Here is an 18563-nt window from a genome sequence, read left to right on the forward strand (position 1 = left end):
AGTAGAATAATCATAGGAAGAGTTTTCTATAAAATTTGGGCTTAGGGGATTCAAAATTGGGATTTTGGGGTGAAAAATGGAGTTTTCCCAAGAGCCATCTCTGATAGCACGTCCTGTTTCATGTTCTTGCGTCTTTTTCATACGTTTCTGTTTTGAATTGGCCTTTGGTGTAAACATGAAAGTTGTAGATAATTGAGTTAGATTTTCAGTGGCTTTGGTTTGACGTGAAAATGATTTTTGGTTCTTGAGATATGATAAAAATACTCCAAGGAGGTCTTAGTGAAATCTTATGGAAATTCAGCATAACCGTTTTTAGGTTAATCCGAAACTTAAGGAATAATTCCAAACCTCAAAACTAGAAGTACTATGAGTTCAACTAGGGTGTTTAAGAGTATTTAACATATCTTGTGATGGATCTAATTTGGTTTCACGTGAATATCTTTGTTGGATAATTTGAAATGCATATATTACGTGAATGTTGTTGTTGAATAATTTGAGTTACATATATTTATGTGGAAAAGGTATGATATAGATAATAATGTTGTTATACCATTCAAGTTGTTATTATTAATGATGCTATGTTGTGAAGTTGTTGTATGTTGTTGTCTCTGCTGTATTGATTATTAAATCATTAAGTTGCATATGTTGGTCAAGTTGTTAAAGTTGTAAGTTGTTGTCAATGTCGTTAAAGTTGTAAGTTGTTGTCGATGTCGTTGAAGTTGTTGGTTGTCGTTGCATTAGTTGTTGAGTCCATGCATACTCATTTACGTTGAGGCTTGATGCCCTGTGAGCTTTTGCTCTTTAAGTTGATGGTTTGATGCTCTGGGAGTGTATTTATGCTCAATACGTTGAGGGCTTGATGCCCCGTGAGCTTTTGCTCTTTAAGTTGAGGGCTTGATGCCCTGGGAGTGTATTTATGCTCAATATGTTGGGGGCTTGATGCCCTGGATTGGTACAACATGCATGATTAAGAAGTTGAAGTTGCATTGTCGAGTCAAAGTCGTTGTTGATGAGTTGTCATCCATGAGTTGTTAAGTTGTTGAGTTGTCTTCTATCCACATGTTGTTAATGAAGTGCTTATGAAGATTATATGATGTTGTTTATGATATTGATTATGATGTTGTTATGTTGTTTATGATGTTGTTTATGATATTGATTATGATGTTATGATGTTGTTTATGATGTGTTGTTTATGTTGTTATAAGATGATGTATATGATGTGTTGTCTATGTTATAAGATGATGTTTATGATGTATCGTTTATGATGAGAAGATTATGTCGTTATATGATGTTTATGATCTGATTATTATGTGTTATATGATGTTGTATATAATGTGATGAATATGAAGTTAATGATGATTAGAAGTTGGTTGAGTTATTAATGAAGTATTATAAGAAGAGTTAATGTTATTAAATGATGAAGTTTAAGTTGTTAAATGTTTTTGATGAATTATATGTTTATTATTATTGAATGTGAAATCTCACCCCTTCTGCTTGGAAATGTTGCCCTCACAATTGGGTAACTTGCAGGTAACCAAGAATAGTTGCGGTCGTGATTGGATTCTCTCACGTGTGTTTTAGGTGCTCTGATACGTAACGGGATGAGAATTTTGTTGTTGCTTTCTGTTCCTTACGTATTATTTTATGAAGTTTTATGAACATTTTGTTGGAATAATTTTATGAGATTTTACCTTGAGGCCTTTGTGCCAAGGTTATTTTAAACGTTGAAATAATTTCCGGTGCAATAAGATTTAATTTGATGATTGAGATAATTAGTAATTTTACTATATTCAGATTTGAAAGAAGTGTAGCATCCTGTTTAGTTGTTTTACTCTGATTTATGCAAAAAAATTCAAGTTGGGAAAATGGGGTGTTACATATAACCAGTGCAGACAGCACTGGTCTAGTTTACTGGTATGAACGGCAGTTAACTGCCGCTGGACCCAGCGGCTGTTAACTGTCGGTGCTTTACCCAACGGTTGTTAACTGCCGCTGGGGGCATTTCAGTATTTTACTTGTGTCAATAGAAAGGTTTCATTGTTAGAAAAACAATTTTCAAATATTTAAGATCAAAATATACTGAGTCAAGGCCCAATTTTTCGTTTTAGAGTGAAAAAGAATATACACTACACCAATTTTGACATTTAGTAGCGCCTATTTAATAGCACTTTTAAAGAAAGTGCTATCTAAGAGTTGACTCTCGTACAAATAATAGCAGTTTGGCGCGGGCGCTAATATAGGTTGACATGTAAAATAACACTTTCTCTATTATTGGCTATTTAAAAAAAATAAATAAAAAATCAAGAAAGAGTGGGATAGCGCTTTCCGCTAAAACGCTAACATAGGGGTATAATTTGTTAGCACTTTATAGTGAACGCTATCTATCTAATGCGTGTTAAAATAAAATTAAAAAAAGCAGAAACTATTTTGGGTTCGCGCTGATATAATTTTCCTTTCCCACCCTTCTTTTCACACAATCAATAAGAACTTCTTTTCTCTCACTTAAACCCAGACCTTCTTTGAACATCATTCGAATCTCAGCCTCAGCTAACTCATACCATACCCATCGAACCCCATATCTCCCATGTCATCATCTCACTCTCAACGATGAGATACAAAACATCATTTGCTGGAGTCCACAAATGCCGAACTCTCTCCCTAGTCCCTAACCTCATACCTTCATCGATCTATCTCTCACCTAACCCATCATTTGAACGCTCTCTCTCTCTCTCTCTCTCTCTCTCTCTCTCCCTCGTTGAACTCTAATTGAATCAATTGATTGAAACCCCCCATCTTTCAGAAATCAATTGAACCCTAATTTGGTAAGTATTAGTTTCTTTTTGTTTTTGATTTCTCAATTTGCTTTTCAGTTTCGGTGGTGCACTGATAGTAGTTTTTTTTAAAGAAATTGTTTTCAATTTTATGATATATTTATGTATATTAGTGTGATGTAATTTGATTAGTTTTTTTTTTTGTTTTGTTTATAGAATTTGATTATAATTTGCCCAATTTGAGAGGTCGACACCACCACTTAAGAAACTGAAAGTGATTGTGTAATGATATGTATAGATGTTGTTTTTGGTGTTGAACACTTACGCCAACCCTTGTCGGACACTAGTTGTGCATTTGAGCCGAAGTGTGTTGGTGCTATATAGATTTTGGTGAGAGATTTGAATTTTTTTAGAATGAGTTGTTTTCAATTTGATGTTGTATGTATATTAGAGTAATTTAATGTAAATAGAATTATATATATTTTTTTGTTTATAGGAAATAATTTAAGAAAATGGAAGTGATTGAATGAATTATATGTTTCAATGTTGTGGTTGCAAGGTCTGTTCTTGCCTTGTGTTTACGTGCAGTTGGGGTTTGTATAGGTTGAAGTTCTCGCCTTGTATGTGTATGAATGGAGATGGTTCCCATGTGATTTTTTGTTGAGTGGCATGTCTTAGCCTATGGTTCAACTGTCGTCGATAATGTTTCTTCTTTTGACGATCCAATTTTGTTTCCTTGATCATGTTTTATATTTTTTCCTTGTTCTTGAGCAATTGCAAGGCTTCATGTTTGTGAAGTTTCATATGCTTTTCCTCTTCCTTCATAAGATTTTCAGCCTCCTCGTCTTTTTTCAGTTTCTAGGAAAAGTAGATTTTCTGAAATTATTTTAAGTTGTGTATTGCTAAATGTTCTAAGGAGCGGCGTTCTGATTATCTTATTAATAAAATTGTGAAGATTGGAGTGTTTTAACATTGTACCAAACAGATATTGGGATGCCTTGAAACTCTAATGTATATATGAATTGATAATTGTGTGTATATGTCAATTAAAATGATTTCATTTAATGTATTAATTTGGGGTTTGTGATACAGATTAATCAAATTCTATGTGAGGCAATTGGTGAACACAGTCTTCCATTGATAAGAAGGTAAATGTTTTTCCTTTCCTTTCCCATTTTGGTAGTGTAGGTGCGGCCGCTTAGAATTGGTCTTAAGTTTGTGCATTTGGTGTGTTCTGTTAACATTGCAGGGATGTATTGGTTAGGGATGTTTGGTGTGAAATAACCTGCAGAATTTTGCAGTGGTGGATCAGATTTGTGTTGTTTTGTTGTCTCGGTTCTGTTTTGGGGTGGGAGTGATCTAGAATTGCTTGTGTTGTTTCGTCGTTTGGAGTCAATTGAGGGTTTCAATTGAGTCGGTTTTCTGATCTGCCAGTAGTATTGGTTCGAGGAGAGCGAATTCGGGTTATGGTACCTTTTCAAATTCTACTTCAATACGTACAATAAATTGGTACTTATCACTCCCTTTACTCTTCTTTTTTTTTTTCTTCATGAGATCCTGATCCAGGTTGCGCTGCTACTACTGAACTGCTGCGGCTTTGAGCTTTTGCTGCGGTTCTGCTACTCCTAATTGCTACTGCTGTTTTGCGCTGCATCTGTTGTACCACTGATTTGCGCTTCTGCTGCTGTTCCTATTCGCTGCTACAGTCTGCTTCCTCATCTCCTTCCATTGCGTTACAGACTCATTGTGTTACAGTCCCGTCCAAACTATTTTCTTTGTTGGTTTTAAAGGTTTGTCTTTTCCCTGTGACTGTGATTGTAGTTGAATTTGTTGCTGGCGGGGACGAAACTAGGTATAGCCATATAGGGGCTGTTGCCACCCCTAAGAAATTTGTTGACAAGACCTATATTGTATTCTTTGCTATTTGCCGCCCTCCCCCTAATGCGTTTAAGCCGTCAAACATTTTTCACACAGCCACCTAGCTAGAACCCAACAACCACAAATACAATGCCCCTAAATCATTCTCAACAATTATATCCAATAATCATATATCTTTTTTCAAGATATTGAGACAGAAAAACCTTATATAAGTGCAAAAAGTGAAGGAAAAAAATATACAAAAACAACACTAAAAGTCACGTTCTTTATTTTGTTAGGAGCCTAGATCATTATGGCTTGCTTAAATTAATTTTTTATGAATCCTGAATGTAAAAACCAAATGTAGTAATAAAAAAATATAATATTTATAGGCTACTAAAAGAAATTAATTTATTTTTTATGTGTTCGTGTATGTGCTTGAAAATAAAATCTACAAGTTGATTTTGTTTATCTACCATGTTTTAACTTGGTAACCCTCAATATTATTTTCTAGTTCCGTTCCTGATTGTTGGGACTGTTCTTATAACCTTTGTGTGGGTTCTTAATCTTTGTAAGGGAGCTAAATCTATTATCGAGTTCTGTTTTTATTAATAATCAAGTTTAGTGTGTTGATTGTGTGTGTGTTACTATTTGTTTGCATCTTGCAACAATATCACTAGTCGTTGTAGTGCATACTTTGGAGACCAATATTAGTCTTGGAAATGTGTCTTTCTCATTCACTCACACCAAAGCTATAGAGCCTTTCTTTTCCATCATTCTTTCTCCCATATTTATTGGAGAGGTTAGAATGTTATTCTTTTCTTTTTCCTGCAAATTGTCATTGCTTATTGTAATTAGTCTGCAGTAAATTTGATGATAATTGATAAGTATGTATCAACCTAGTAAGCTTTTAAATTAAAGGAGAGAGTGAGTTTACATATGTGTGGCTGAAATTGGTCTTTGGCCTCTTTTAAGTTGACCACTATTTCTATTTATTTTTTTGAGATGTTGACCTCTCTCTCTAGGTGACTAACTTTTGTCTTTTTTCATATTTTCTTGTATATGTCAAGTGACGTGTTGTAATGTGGCATTAACCAATCATTCAAGCACTTAAAGATGACAAAATATGTGAGTTTTGTTGTATTTTGATGTTAAAATAACTCATTTTTTTCTATAATTAACTCCTTGAAATACTCATTGTCTCGTTTCAGAGATGACACTATTTCAGTTGTAATCATTGTTGCAGAGATCTTCAAAGTAAGCTTCATACTCTCTTTCATTTTTAAGATTTAAGTGGTTACACTGACATTATTTTGTACTTCTTAGTAGCTTATTTTTTATTCAAATTTTGGTTTCTAATATTGGTTTGTGAGATCTGGTTTTGTCTAAATTATAGTTATAGTTCATATTAAAAACAAAAACACATTGCTTGAGATCCTTGATTGATTAATTTATTGATTCAAACTTGTCAAATTTAAGGACAAATACCTAGATCCTTTATTCATATTCATAGTTATCAAGTGTTTTACCTTATGAATGTACAACTTATTCCACTAAAAGATATATTCACATTGCAACATATCTTTCTTTTACTTCTCTATTTGGCACCAACTTCTAAAACTGTAGAGAACATCATGTGGTGAATGTCTTTAAAACACCTTGGAGCCTAGATTACATTCACAAAACCTTGTACCTTTCTAACATACTTTTGATTATGCTTTGTAATAATAACTTAGTTTACGGGAAGACTATCACCATATCAACAAGTTATTTCAAAAATTCACCTTAACTGTGATTTCCGCTACTACTAATTATTACTGCTTGTTTTGTCTTTGTGAACATTGTCGTAACTACTTAAAGTATTGATATGATTTGTGATTGTTCTTTGCAGCTCAAAGTTGATAAGGTTAAGCTAATTGAAGTATTTGGTATCAATCTGAATTTTCAAGTGTAATCTATATAATATAAATTTAGAACCCATTTCATAGACTTTTATGGAAATGAATTACTATTGTTTTGGTGTTGCCACATGTCCCTTTCTTTTTTACAAATGCTCTCACCATATTGATTCTCACAAAATACTCTCACCACAATCATCCTCACATATTGGTATTTAATGTTCATGTAAAAAAGGAAGTTTTACAATATCAAATTCTATTACTTGAATTTATATTAGAAATCAAACATTTCGAATTCAAAAAGTACAAATTTGAATCAAATAATTTTTTTTAATAATCAAATAGTTTAAATTAAAATTATTTCAAAAAAGATAGTTTGAATTAAAATATTTGAATTCATAGATTAAAATAAAACAATTGATTGAATTATTCAAATTTGTTTTTTATTAATAATAACACATAATAGTGTTTATTCAAAAAAAAAACATCAAATAATGTAGACATTTCTTATGAATTTGACATTTAATGCTATTAATTTTATTTGTATTTGAGTTTTATAAAATTATTCTAATTTGATGTGTTGCTATTCATGGAATATTAAATATATAATATATCTTAACAATTATTTTAATTGAATTTTTTCTTTTCACACACATATACACACGAATCTATTTATATCCAAATTATTTTGTGTTTGAAATTAAAAGTAACAAAACCAAATGATACACTTCATTGTATTTTGTATTTTCGTTCCTAAAAAATAGCATATGTTGTATTTTCGTTAAAAAAATAAAGAAGTTCATATGTTGTAATATTATTAAAAATTGGGTCAAACTTAAATATTACTATAATCTGAAAACAATAACGAAAACAAACTATTAATAAAAATTATTTTTTTTAATGAAACATTTAGTGAGAAAATATTCACTATTATCACTGACCAAAATTTTAATTGTTTATGCTTGGATCATTACATATATTATAATAATAAAAAAAACACATAATCAGAAGAAAAAAAATGACCTCTATTTTAAATGATTATGTTACATATATATGTCAAAATCACCTATAACTTAGCATAGGAGATTTCCTATAAAAAAAAACTTAGAATAGGAGACTTTTTTATGATACGCTTTTAATGGCTATTAAAACAATTTATCGACATTAAAATTGATTCATGACCAAATAATTTTGTAAATGAATACCCTGCATAGAACAATTGTTTTTTAGGAATGTTAAAAAAATAATGGTTATTATACTAAATTACGGTGTGAAACAAGTCTATAAATTAGAAATATGGATTGACATAATTTCACATCACAATTCACAACTCTTATCCCCCGTTTTTTATTCTTTGTTGTTCTTCTTTTTTAACTTTGATATCAATGCTCAAAGATTTATATTTCCTTTATGTTGTGACTTTGATGAATCAAATGTTCAGACAAAGATTGTTTAGTTTTTTTATTCTTTTTTCTTCATATTTTTTTTCTTTGATATCAATGTTCCAAGAGTAATATTTCCTTCATGCTGCGATTTTGATGAATCAAATGTTCACATAAAAAGTAGTTTCTTCGTCTCTCCTATAAAAAAATTATTCATCTCTCCTTTATTTTTTTTCATGTGACTTATTTTATTTTTTCCTTATGCTTTTATGACATTGTTATGCTTTTTTGTTTTCGTTATTATTCTATTTAAATTTATGGATGGTTTATAAATGAATACTATAGTTTTTATTTTTACTTTTGTGGTTCCTATGCATACAGGGTATTGAATCAAGAAATCACGAACAAGCACAAAAAATAAGAATATGGAGATATTATTTTATAGATGAAACCGATTATATGATGGTTGAGTTCAAGACAACATATTCTTCACACGAGGGCCTAGGGGAAAAAAAGATGACATTATGACAAACTTTGAGATTCCAAAGAAATTAGTCGTTCTTAGAAAATAATCTAGATAAATTTTTTACTATGATGAGTCACTATTTTATGTCTCTTATACAAAGAAGGATTGTGTAGTTTTTTTGTATGATTTATATGTAATCGGACTGAAAAATGGAACAAAGGAGTATTATATTGATGAAATTAGTTAATAAATTACTTATCATTTTAATGCTTTTTACTATTAGTTCATAATTGAGTTTATCATTTTCTGCATATTTAAAGTCAGTTTAGTCGAAATCAAAAATAAACATCATGCACACACACTATCAAATAGCAACACCCAAGTTTCACCAGCAATCTCATGTCCTCTTTTCTTCGATAAATTGTATATTCGTTTATAATTTGTTATGATTTTGTTTCAATAATTTCTTTAATCTTTAAAAAATTATTTTTCATTATGTAGTTGACAAAGAAAGCTATGACCAGTTGTTTATTGGACGGTAATCAATAGCAATATTTTTTTGTTCTTGAGGGAAGTAATAATCTTGATTAACATATTTAATTTATCCATCACAACACCATATATGTTGTAATGTAAATGGTAATTAATAAAAAAAATATATTAATTGAGTAATATAGTTACAGCTTATTTAGTCATTTTCACAAAAGAGTAGATAAAACTCTTTTTTTCGAGAAAAATTTAAGAATGCCATGAAATAAACCTTTGACCAAATAATTAAGGAGTTTATTTTTTTCATGTTTATAAATCATGAAAATTCTAGACATTATTATTTTTTAATTAAGACAAATATCTCTAAGGATCAACAACATTTTGGATGTAATTAATTTGATACAAACTTTTTAAATAAGTGAACACATTGTAATATTTGAAATAAACATTGTAATATTTTGAATGAAATTAATTTGGCACAAACGTTCTAAATAGGCTATCTATTTTTTTCTTTGTTTCACGACATTTGATTCCAAAGACTTGGGTATGCTTATAGTAAAGGATCGTGACTTCCGCGTGAATACGATATAAAAAATTGTTAGTAATTAAGTACCTTTAAATAACCTTTAAATAAGCATAAAAAAATCTATTTTGTTCTTTCAAAAATTAAACACATACTTTAATTGTCTTAATTATAAATGATGTGTTGAAACTTTAAAATGCTCCAATCAGGGCTATCTTAAAGAAGAAACTCATAGAGTTCTTTAAATCATTTGAGAATATAAAGTAAGTTTTCCGTTTTCCCTTAGCTCGCCTTAGTGTTGTTAATGGGTTCTACAACCAAATTTTGATCATTCACAATAATTAAAGATACAATTATGTCTTGATAATAATAAAAAATGTATAATTACTTCATTAAAAATAATAAGTAAAAAAGAGAACATTGAGATAGAGATTAAATTTTCAAATTAATTTTTTTGAACTTAAAGGTTTTTTTTTCTTAGCAACTAATTGGGTCTCAGTTTTTATACGAATCTAAAATTTGTCTTGACTTAAAATTCAAATCTACCCTCAATCACTACATATTAACCCATAAATATAAATTTTACAGTATAATATTTTTAATAAAAATTATATTACCAATTAACCATCCATTATTGTATTTATAGCAAAAACAATGACAATCAAATGATTTCAATACAGAGATATACATATGTCAACATGTATTGAAAAATAAATAAGGATGCAGACTTTCTTGCCTTTCTAATTTGAAACCTTAACTATTAGTTCCTTTATTTGCATTCTCACATATTTCATTTATTGCAGACCAAAGTTTGTGCTTTTTTTTTTCTTCATACATATATGACTCACTTATCACGTATCAAAATATTCTCCTAAATCATCAATCATAAAAAAGTTTAATAGACATGCATTTTGTCAACTGAGCATAACACATTCATGTTTTTCTATGATTAGTTTTCATCAAAGATCAAAAGTGAAGGAATTTAAAATAATACAAAAATTTAAATATTTTTTTATATTTAATATAAAAAGTAAGAAAATAACACCTAAAAATAAAAAAATATTTCATCATAACGTTTGGAGAAAAAATTGGAAATTAGTGTTTTTAAAATTTAGAAATAAATTTAAGAAAAATAAAATTGAAAATTATATAATCTCAAAATTTATAACTTTTGAAAATATAATTTAATTTTCAGAATTAAAAAAAATGAATTTTCGAAAATTTAATTTTAATTTTCAGAATTTTGAAAAAAAAAATTAATTAAAAATCAAAAATTCAATTTTCTGATTTTTTTTAATTTAAAACAAATGAATTTTCAGAATTTTGAAGAAAAAAAAATTAATTAAAAATCGAAAAATTTTAATTTTCGGTTTTTTTTTGTGATTTTTTAATTTTTTATATTTATTTTCCGATTTTACAATTTAAAAAATGAATTTTAAGAATTTTGAAAAAAAATAAACAAAAATTAATTATGTGGCATGCCACGTCAGCGCCACGTGCCATGTGGTGGTGTCCGTCCCTTCTCGCCTTTCATGGACAGGGGCAGATGTACGAAATATTATCCGAAGGATTATAAAGGAACTACGACGATTGACGAGGGTTATCCGAGTTACAAACCTCGCGATTTTGGGATACATATTGACAAGCAGAGGGTCCTATTGGATAATCGATATGTCGTCCCATACAATCCACATCTTCTCATTAGATACGGAGGTCATGTAAATGTGGAATGTTGTAACAAATCCAACTCCATCAAGTACCTTTTCAAATACGTGAACAAAGTCCCTGATAAGGCATTGATGCAGTTGTCTGTTGACGGTGACAATCGTGATAAGTCCAAGCCGGTTGATGAAATAAAGCAGTATTACGATTGTCGTTATGTTTCACCTTGCGAGGCTGTTTGGAGGATATTTGCTTTTGATATACACCATAAATGGCCTCATGTTCTCAAATTAACATTTCACTTGCATAATGAACAATCAGTACTATATGATGGTGATCATGACATCGAGGACGTGGGGATGTATAACAAGGAATCATAGACCATGTTTCTCGCGTGGTTTGAAGCAAATCGTCAGTATGTAGGCGGTCGCAATCTAACATATGCTGAATTTCCAACAAGATTTACTTTTGAGAAGAAGGACAAACAGTGGCAGCCACGTAAACTAGGATATCAAATTGGAAGGCTTCATTACACGCCGCCTGATATATGGGAGTTGTACTACATGAGGATACTATTGACCGTTGAGTTGTACTACATGAGGATACTATTGACCGTTAAGAAGGGCTGCATGAGATATAGATGCATAAAAACGATTAATGGACATACCTATGACACGTTCCAGGAAGCACGCTCTGCTTTAGGATTACTTGATGACGACAGAGAGTTTATAGATGATATCACGGAAAATGGTGAGTTAGGTTCGGGCCATCAATTGTGTTGGTTGTTTGTGCATCTCTTAACCACTAGGACAATGACGAGCCCTGATATAGTATGGGATGCGGCATGGCAGCTACTGTCCGATGATATCTTATTTGAACGTAGGAAGCGTCTGAATATTCTGGGTAATGTTTATTGTACTTATTACGAAATCTATGCACCATTTTTTGTTTTGTTTACGATCTAATTTTTGCATTTTTTTTCTCTGTCTAATAAGGCACATTTTAGAAAATTGGTTAACATAGTTCTGTTCTAAGTATTGTATGCCTATCTCAATAAATATATTTATCTATTTAAGTAGTGATAATAAACAAATACAATATTCTTTCAAAAAAATAAAATAAACAAATACACTATTAATTTGATTATACACTATTAAATAAATATATTTATCTACTGTCAACGCCACAAAACTGTCATATATAGCTTTCCACTATGTATATCTTGATTAATTTGTTCCCATTTTCTGTTTTTTTCACGTTCCCATTTTCATGACATCATTTTGTAGCAGTTCCTATATCTATTTATTTTCGCTTTAAATAAATAATGGCTTGGGAAATCCTTTACAAATAAGCTTATTTTTTTAGTTTGAGTTAAGCTGAAAGAAGCTTTTTTGATTAAGAATTGAGTCGTGACTTTAATATCATTTTTTCTGTTGCATTGCATATATTCTCTTACTATCGTTTTTCTTTAGGTGTTCATATTAATTTCGTGACTTTACATTTAATATGTAGATATGCGTATCGGTGGCGATGACTTGAAGAACATGTGTTTGATTGAAATTGAAATGCTGCTTCAGGAAAACGGACGTCGCTTACTGACTTCAAATCTATGCCTAGGCCAAACGCGGCAGACATGCCAACTTTCACAAACAAGCTTATCATTGATGAGCTAAATTACAACAAAGTTGAACTGGAAAAGACACACGTTGATATGTTACTGATGCTGACTGATGAACAAAGATGTGTGCATGACAAGATCATGGAGTCTGTTGGTTCTGACGACAATGGTTTCTTTTTCTTATATGGTTACGGTGGTACGGGAAAAACCTTTATATGGAAAAAATTGTCGGCTGCTGTTAGATCGAAGGGGTTAATTGTATTGAATGCTGCATCCAACGGTATAGCGGCTCTTCTATTATCAGGTGGAAGAACCGCGCACTCCACGCTGACAGTCCCTATTGAGATTAATGAGGCGTCATCGCTTACGATGGAAAAGGATAGTCCTTGGGCAGACCTGGTGTGTGCTGCAAAGTTGATAATTTGGGATGAGGCTCCAATGATGCACCGATGGTGTTTTGAGGCAGTTGACCGATCATTGCTTGATATCATGTCCAAGAATGATCCCCTAAACGCACTTAAACTTTTTGGTGGAATGGCAGTAGTTTTAGGCAGATATTGCATGTTGTCTGAGGAGGAACGATGCCAGATATTGTTGATGCCTCGGTCAATTCGTCAAAGATATGGACTTATTGTAATGTTTTGAGGCTTGCTATTGGATGCATCTTCGGTACCTACAGAGCAGGAAGAAATTGCTAATTTTTGCAAGTGGATACTCTCAATTGGAGACGGCAACGATGCTTCGGGTGACAATGGTGAAATGAAGGTAGAAATTCCTGAAGATTTGCTGATATCAAACACAACAAATCCGTTGATGTCACTTATAGACTCTGTGTATCCCGATCTGAATGATAACCTTGGTGACCAACTATTTTTCCAAGAAAGGGGAATACTCGCACCCACGCTTGATTCAATTGAGCATGTTAACGAATTTATGATGTCGCTGATTCTAGGTGAAGAGAAAGAGTATTTAACCTCTGATTCTATTTTTAGATCAGGTGAAAATTCTGATGTCCAAAGCGAGTGGTTCACACCAGAATTTCTTAATGGTATTAAGAGCTCTGGAATTCCAAATCACAGGTTGAAACTAAAAGGTGGGATGTCCAGTTATGCTGTTGAGAAACATCGATCAGGCCAATGGACTGTGTAATGGTACTAGGCTGACAGTTATACATCTAGGGAAGAGCACGATAACTGCTACCGTAATTACAAGGAAAAAGGGCAGGTACTAGGGTATTCATTCCCAGGATGAATCTTATTCCGAATGATCCAGGACTACCCTTCAAATTCAGACGCAGACAATTTCCATTGACGCTTTGTTTTGCAATGACAATAAATAAAAGCTAGGTCAATCTTTATCTCGGGTGGGGGTTTATCTTCCTAAGCCTGTGTTCACGCATAGACAACTTTATGTCGTTGTCTCTCGAGTAACTTCATGAAAAGGTCTGAAGCTGCTCATCCTGGATGAAGATAATAATGTTTGTAAGGAGACCACAAATGTTGTGTATCGTGAAGTTTTTCAAAAAGTATGATCATTGGTTATGTTTTAGAATTGTTGTTGCTATAATATATAAAACTAAAGTTGCCTATTGTTTGGAAGTCGTTTTATTTTTAATTTCTTTGTAAGGCGTACCGGTCATTATAGACATGCAATTTCTATATAAGCAGATCCTCCTGTCATTGACTATTAATTCATGCACTTTTTAGGTTTAACAATCCGTGAAACCTTTTTTTTTTTTTTACATCGTTGTTACCCCAAAACACAATATTTACATTACACCATTTGTTTTGTAAAAATTAAAAACAAATAACAATCGGCATTTCTGTAGCCCAAACTATATCTATACACACCCGTAAAAAATTAAACGTTTGCATTTACCGACTACGTGTATGCATTTGACAATGACTATTATATAAAAAAAAATACATATTTTTTAGTTTTTATGATTAATAAAATACATTTTGTCAACAAATATTATTACACAGTACGTCGGCGTATTTTTGCAAGAAAATTACATATGCTAAGTTTAACAATGAGTGCATCTTATGCTACAAATAATCAGTACAAGTATAATAATCCAAATATTTTTTATCGTTATATGCAATGTTTAGATATTTTAAAATATATACAAAATGAAGATGATATTTTTTTCATATCGAATTTAAAATCTATACATTTAATCAAAAAAGTTTTTTATTTCCCCGTGCTGGCACGGGTCACTATACTAGTTGTTGTGTATGTACAATGAATCTCCAATGTGCAATTTGTTTATTATGGTTGTGAGTGGTATGTATTAACGAAATGTGAATGATGTAATTTTGCTTTTATGATGAAAGATTTAATTTCCATGCTTGTAATTGGAATCTGAGTTGTATTTTGTTGTTAGGTTCTTTTATAATGAATGACTTATATAGTATTTTTTATGATTAATGCAATTGATTTTTTTTATTTTTAAATATTTACATTTTAAAATCTCAAAATTAATTTTTTTTCCATATAAAAGAAGGCCTACGATAGCACTCTGTTAAAAAATGGCTATTAAAGAAAGGATTTATGATAGCACTTTCTCAAAAAACACTATTAAATCCATTTGAAAATAGCCTCATTAACTCACACCAAAGTAGGAACGATAGCACTTCTAGGGAAGACGCTATTAAAGACAATCACTTTTAATAGCACTTTAAAAGTGCTATCATAGGCAGTATGCTTACAATAGCGGAGGCTTCAATAGCACTTTTAAGTGCTATTAAAGGCAAAAAAAAGTGATATTAAATCCCTTTTTTGGCGTAGTGATAGTTCATTATGTTCAGCATCTCTTCCACCAAAATATATAGATGGTTTCTCCAAGTGCAGCTATTGTGACACCGACATGTGGCGGTGGGTGTTGTCGGATACATCGACTATCGACCATGTCAAGGTATCTAATTCGTACACGTGTAACTTGTTATCAACGAGGACACGTGGCTCTAACTCACCCCTGAATGCATAGACCTGTTGTCCTATCTGTGAATCTTATCAACATGTGTGGCCTCACAACGACATTGATGAACATGAACGCAATTTGGAATGGGTCTGTATGATGATAATTATTCCCAAAGTGTCTTCATTTCAGTGAAGTAATCAAGCACAGATTTGGTAACTTTTCAAATTGTTGATGGAAGAACGTAAATCAGCAATTCGAATTTGATCAACCTTTGAGAATCGTTCTTGAAGATCCTGCCAAACCTCAAATGCAGTGTCGTAAAACACAATTGTTTGAGCAATAGAATCAGAAACAGAGTTGATAAGCCATGATTGAACTAAGTGATTACAATGTTCCCAAGCGTTGCGATTCAAATCTTGAATAGGAATAGATCCATTGATGAAACCTAGTTTGTCCTTTGTTCCCAAAGCTTGTTGCATAGATCGGTACCAAGCAATGTAATTGGAACCATTAAGCTTCAGAGAAACGGTTAGAAAATTAGGACCTTCGCTTGGGTGCACGAAAAAGAAGAATCATTATCTTGATTCGGTTGTTGAAGATGAGCAGGAACAGCTCGTGGAGGCATTGGTGCCAATTTCGGTGGACTAAGTCCATACAGAGCTTGCTTTGGCTTTAAACGGGGCCCCCACAAGTGGGCGGTGGGATTGGTCCCCTCGGATTAGTCGATTTTTGGATCGGATACCGAGTTTTCAAAAAAAAAAAAAAGTGTGAAGATTCTGGAACAAGAAACGAAGAAATTCACACCTGTATGATGCGAAAATCAGAGATGAAGAAGAAAGGGAACGAATTATAGTAATAAGAACTGAATTCGAGAAAACGAAGAGAAAATGAGCAATTGAAGTAGAATTCAATCGAATAAAAAACAGAATAACAAGAAAAACGAGAATCAAGTTGCAGAATCTGCAATCAAAATGCAAAGAATCATGAAGATCAACAACGAAATATGAGGAAAACGATTGAAGAAGATGATCAAAGAGGAATACACAACGGAAAAACGGTTATGGATAGTAACAATCTTTCACGCAAGGGAAAAGGTTCTTGATACCATATTAGGAAACTTGAGAAATGAATGAAGATATGAATTATCATTAATGAATCAGTGATTACAGCAAGTATATATAGACAGAATGCTTGTCTACATTAAGCTATCATGTGTTATAGTGTAGCTAATTACTCTGCGACTAGTTGCTTAGACTGCAAGTAATAATAGTCAGCTGATAGTGTTGACTTCTGTATCTTCATTATCCAATAAGGGATTAGTTTTTTTAGCTACTCACCTGATACATGTACTATAACAATTTTTTCAAAACAATCTAATAAATTTAAAAAAAATAATTAAGTTAATTTACAAGGGTAACAATATATTACACGGACTACAATAGCTTAACAATAAATATTTATTGAAAATGAAATGAACACTAAGTTGCTTCTTTGTGTGACAACTTGAAGGGTGATAGTGCAGAAGCTCCAAGGCCATTTGCAAAACGATATGCCAAATACTCTTTCAAAGAAGTATCTCTGTATATTGGTGGATTTTCTTTAGATAACAATTCCTTTATTGGTCCTATCACTTTTTCCATACCCTCATGTGAGTAATCATGTTGTGTTCTAAAAAAGGTTGCAACTGAAATTCTTGGGCCTGCATGGTTTGCTAAAACTCTGTGTTGAACACTTGTGAACTTGTCATTACTCACAAGCTGGAGAAAGAAAAATTAATATTGATCATAGTCAAAAATCAATTATATTTATGAGCTTTGATACATTGTTACTCTACATTTCACCATGTTACTATAGTTTTCAGTGTTGTCATTTGTGTTTATCTAGATACAATTATTTATTAAGTTGAATGAAAATACTAATTGTATGCATGATGTACTCACCTGTAGAAGATCTCCAATGTTCACTACAAGAGCTCCATGAATGGGAGGTACATCAATCCACTGATTGTCATGAAGAATTTGTAAGCCACCAATATGATCTTGCAAAAGTACTGTAATAAAGCTAGCATCTGAGTGCTTGGTAGTGCCAATAGTTAACTCCGGCTCAGGGCATGCTGGATAATAATGACATAGATGTACAAAACTTTCAGCAGCGCCCATTTCTTTAAGGTGAGAGCGGTTAAGACCGAGAGCCTCTGACAATAACTCGTACAAAGAAGATCCAAGTGCCATTACTTCTTTTGTGTATTCATTAACAATATCACTGCAAACCGGTGGTAGTTCATCGGCTTTAGGAGGATCGGGTGCCCAGAAAAATGCAAGTGTGTCCCTCCAATCAGCAGATTGGTCTAGGTAGAGAGTAAAATTGGAAAGATAAACAACTTTTTTGGTAAGATCACGGGTGTAGTACTCCTTCCTCACCTTGGCATCTTGTTGGTGAAATCTACAAGTTCCATTGATCATCTCATCCAAAATCTGTGTTGGAATTCCATGATTTATTACTTGAAAGAATCCCCATTTCTCACTTGCATTTCGAACTTTTCTTACAACTTCATCTCTCAAAACAGGATCATCATGGATTCCTGTTAAGTCAATTGTAGGGACACTAAGCTTTGAATTTGATTCATTTACTGAACCATGATTGATATTAGATTGTTCACAATAGAACATGCGTGGAACTTTTGTTACTCCATTTTCTGTAAGTCCTTGGACACCAACCTTTGACTCATCAAATTTCTTTAGTTCACTTTTTCTGTCATAAATTGGAGAATTTCCTGCTACATCATTACTTGTGATTGTGGCCATCATGTTTTGTGGTAATTATCTTTGCATTAATTTTGTAATCAAGGAAAGTTTGATTGGTCCAAAACAAAGGGGTTGAAGAGGAATTAATGAATGGAAAAGAGTAGCGATAAACGTTTCTATAGGACAACTAAACTATTGATATAACTTGGATTTAATAAAGCAACTAACTA

The 18563-nt window shown here is 32.0% G+C and overlaps 2 protein-coding genes and 1 long non-coding RNA gene across 3 annotated transcripts; 2 read left to right on the forward strand and 1 right to left on the reverse strand.

Annotated features, from left to right (window-relative positions):
- Positions 1–2481: 2481 nt before the first annotated feature.
- On the forward strand, positions 2482–4216 carry LOC112419164 (uncharacterized). The gene is made up of 3 exons (XR_005644013.1): positions 2482–2822; positions 3864–3919; positions 4021–4216. It is a non-coding gene; the product is annotated as an uncharacterized lncRNA (long non-coding RNA).
- Positions 4217–11431: 7215 nt separating this feature from the next.
- Positions 11432–13815, forward strand: LOC25487008 (uncharacterized). The gene is made up of 3 exons (XM_024777075.1): positions 11432–11951; positions 12626–13299; positions 13351–13815. The coding sequence occupies exons 1-3, from the start codon at positions 11432–11434 to the stop codon at positions 13813–13815; spliced, it is 1659 nt and encodes a 552-aa protein (XP_024632843.1).
- A 3155-nt stretch (positions 13816–16970) lies between these two features.
- On the reverse strand, positions 16971–18511 carry LOC11406189 (1-aminocyclopropane-1-carboxylate oxidase homolog 1). Its single transcript, XM_003596114.4, has 2 exons — positions 17530–18511; positions 16971–17346 (listed from the first exon to the last, which is right to left on the reverse strand). The coding sequence occupies exons 1-2, from the start codon at positions 18394–18396 to the stop codon at positions 17068–17070; spliced, it is 1146 nt and encodes a 381-aa protein (XP_003596162.1). The 5' UTR covers positions 18397–18511; the 3' UTR covers positions 16971–17067.
- Between the last annotated feature and the right edge of the window lie 52 nt (positions 18512–18563).

The sequence above is a fragment of the Medicago truncatula genome, chromosome 2 (genome assembly GCF_003473485.1).
Source record: "Medicago truncatula cultivar Jemalong A17 chromosome 2, MtrunA17r5.0-ANR, whole genome shotgun sequence".
NCBI lineage: Eukaryota > Viridiplantae > Streptophyta > Magnoliopsida > Fabales > Fabaceae > Medicago > Medicago truncatula.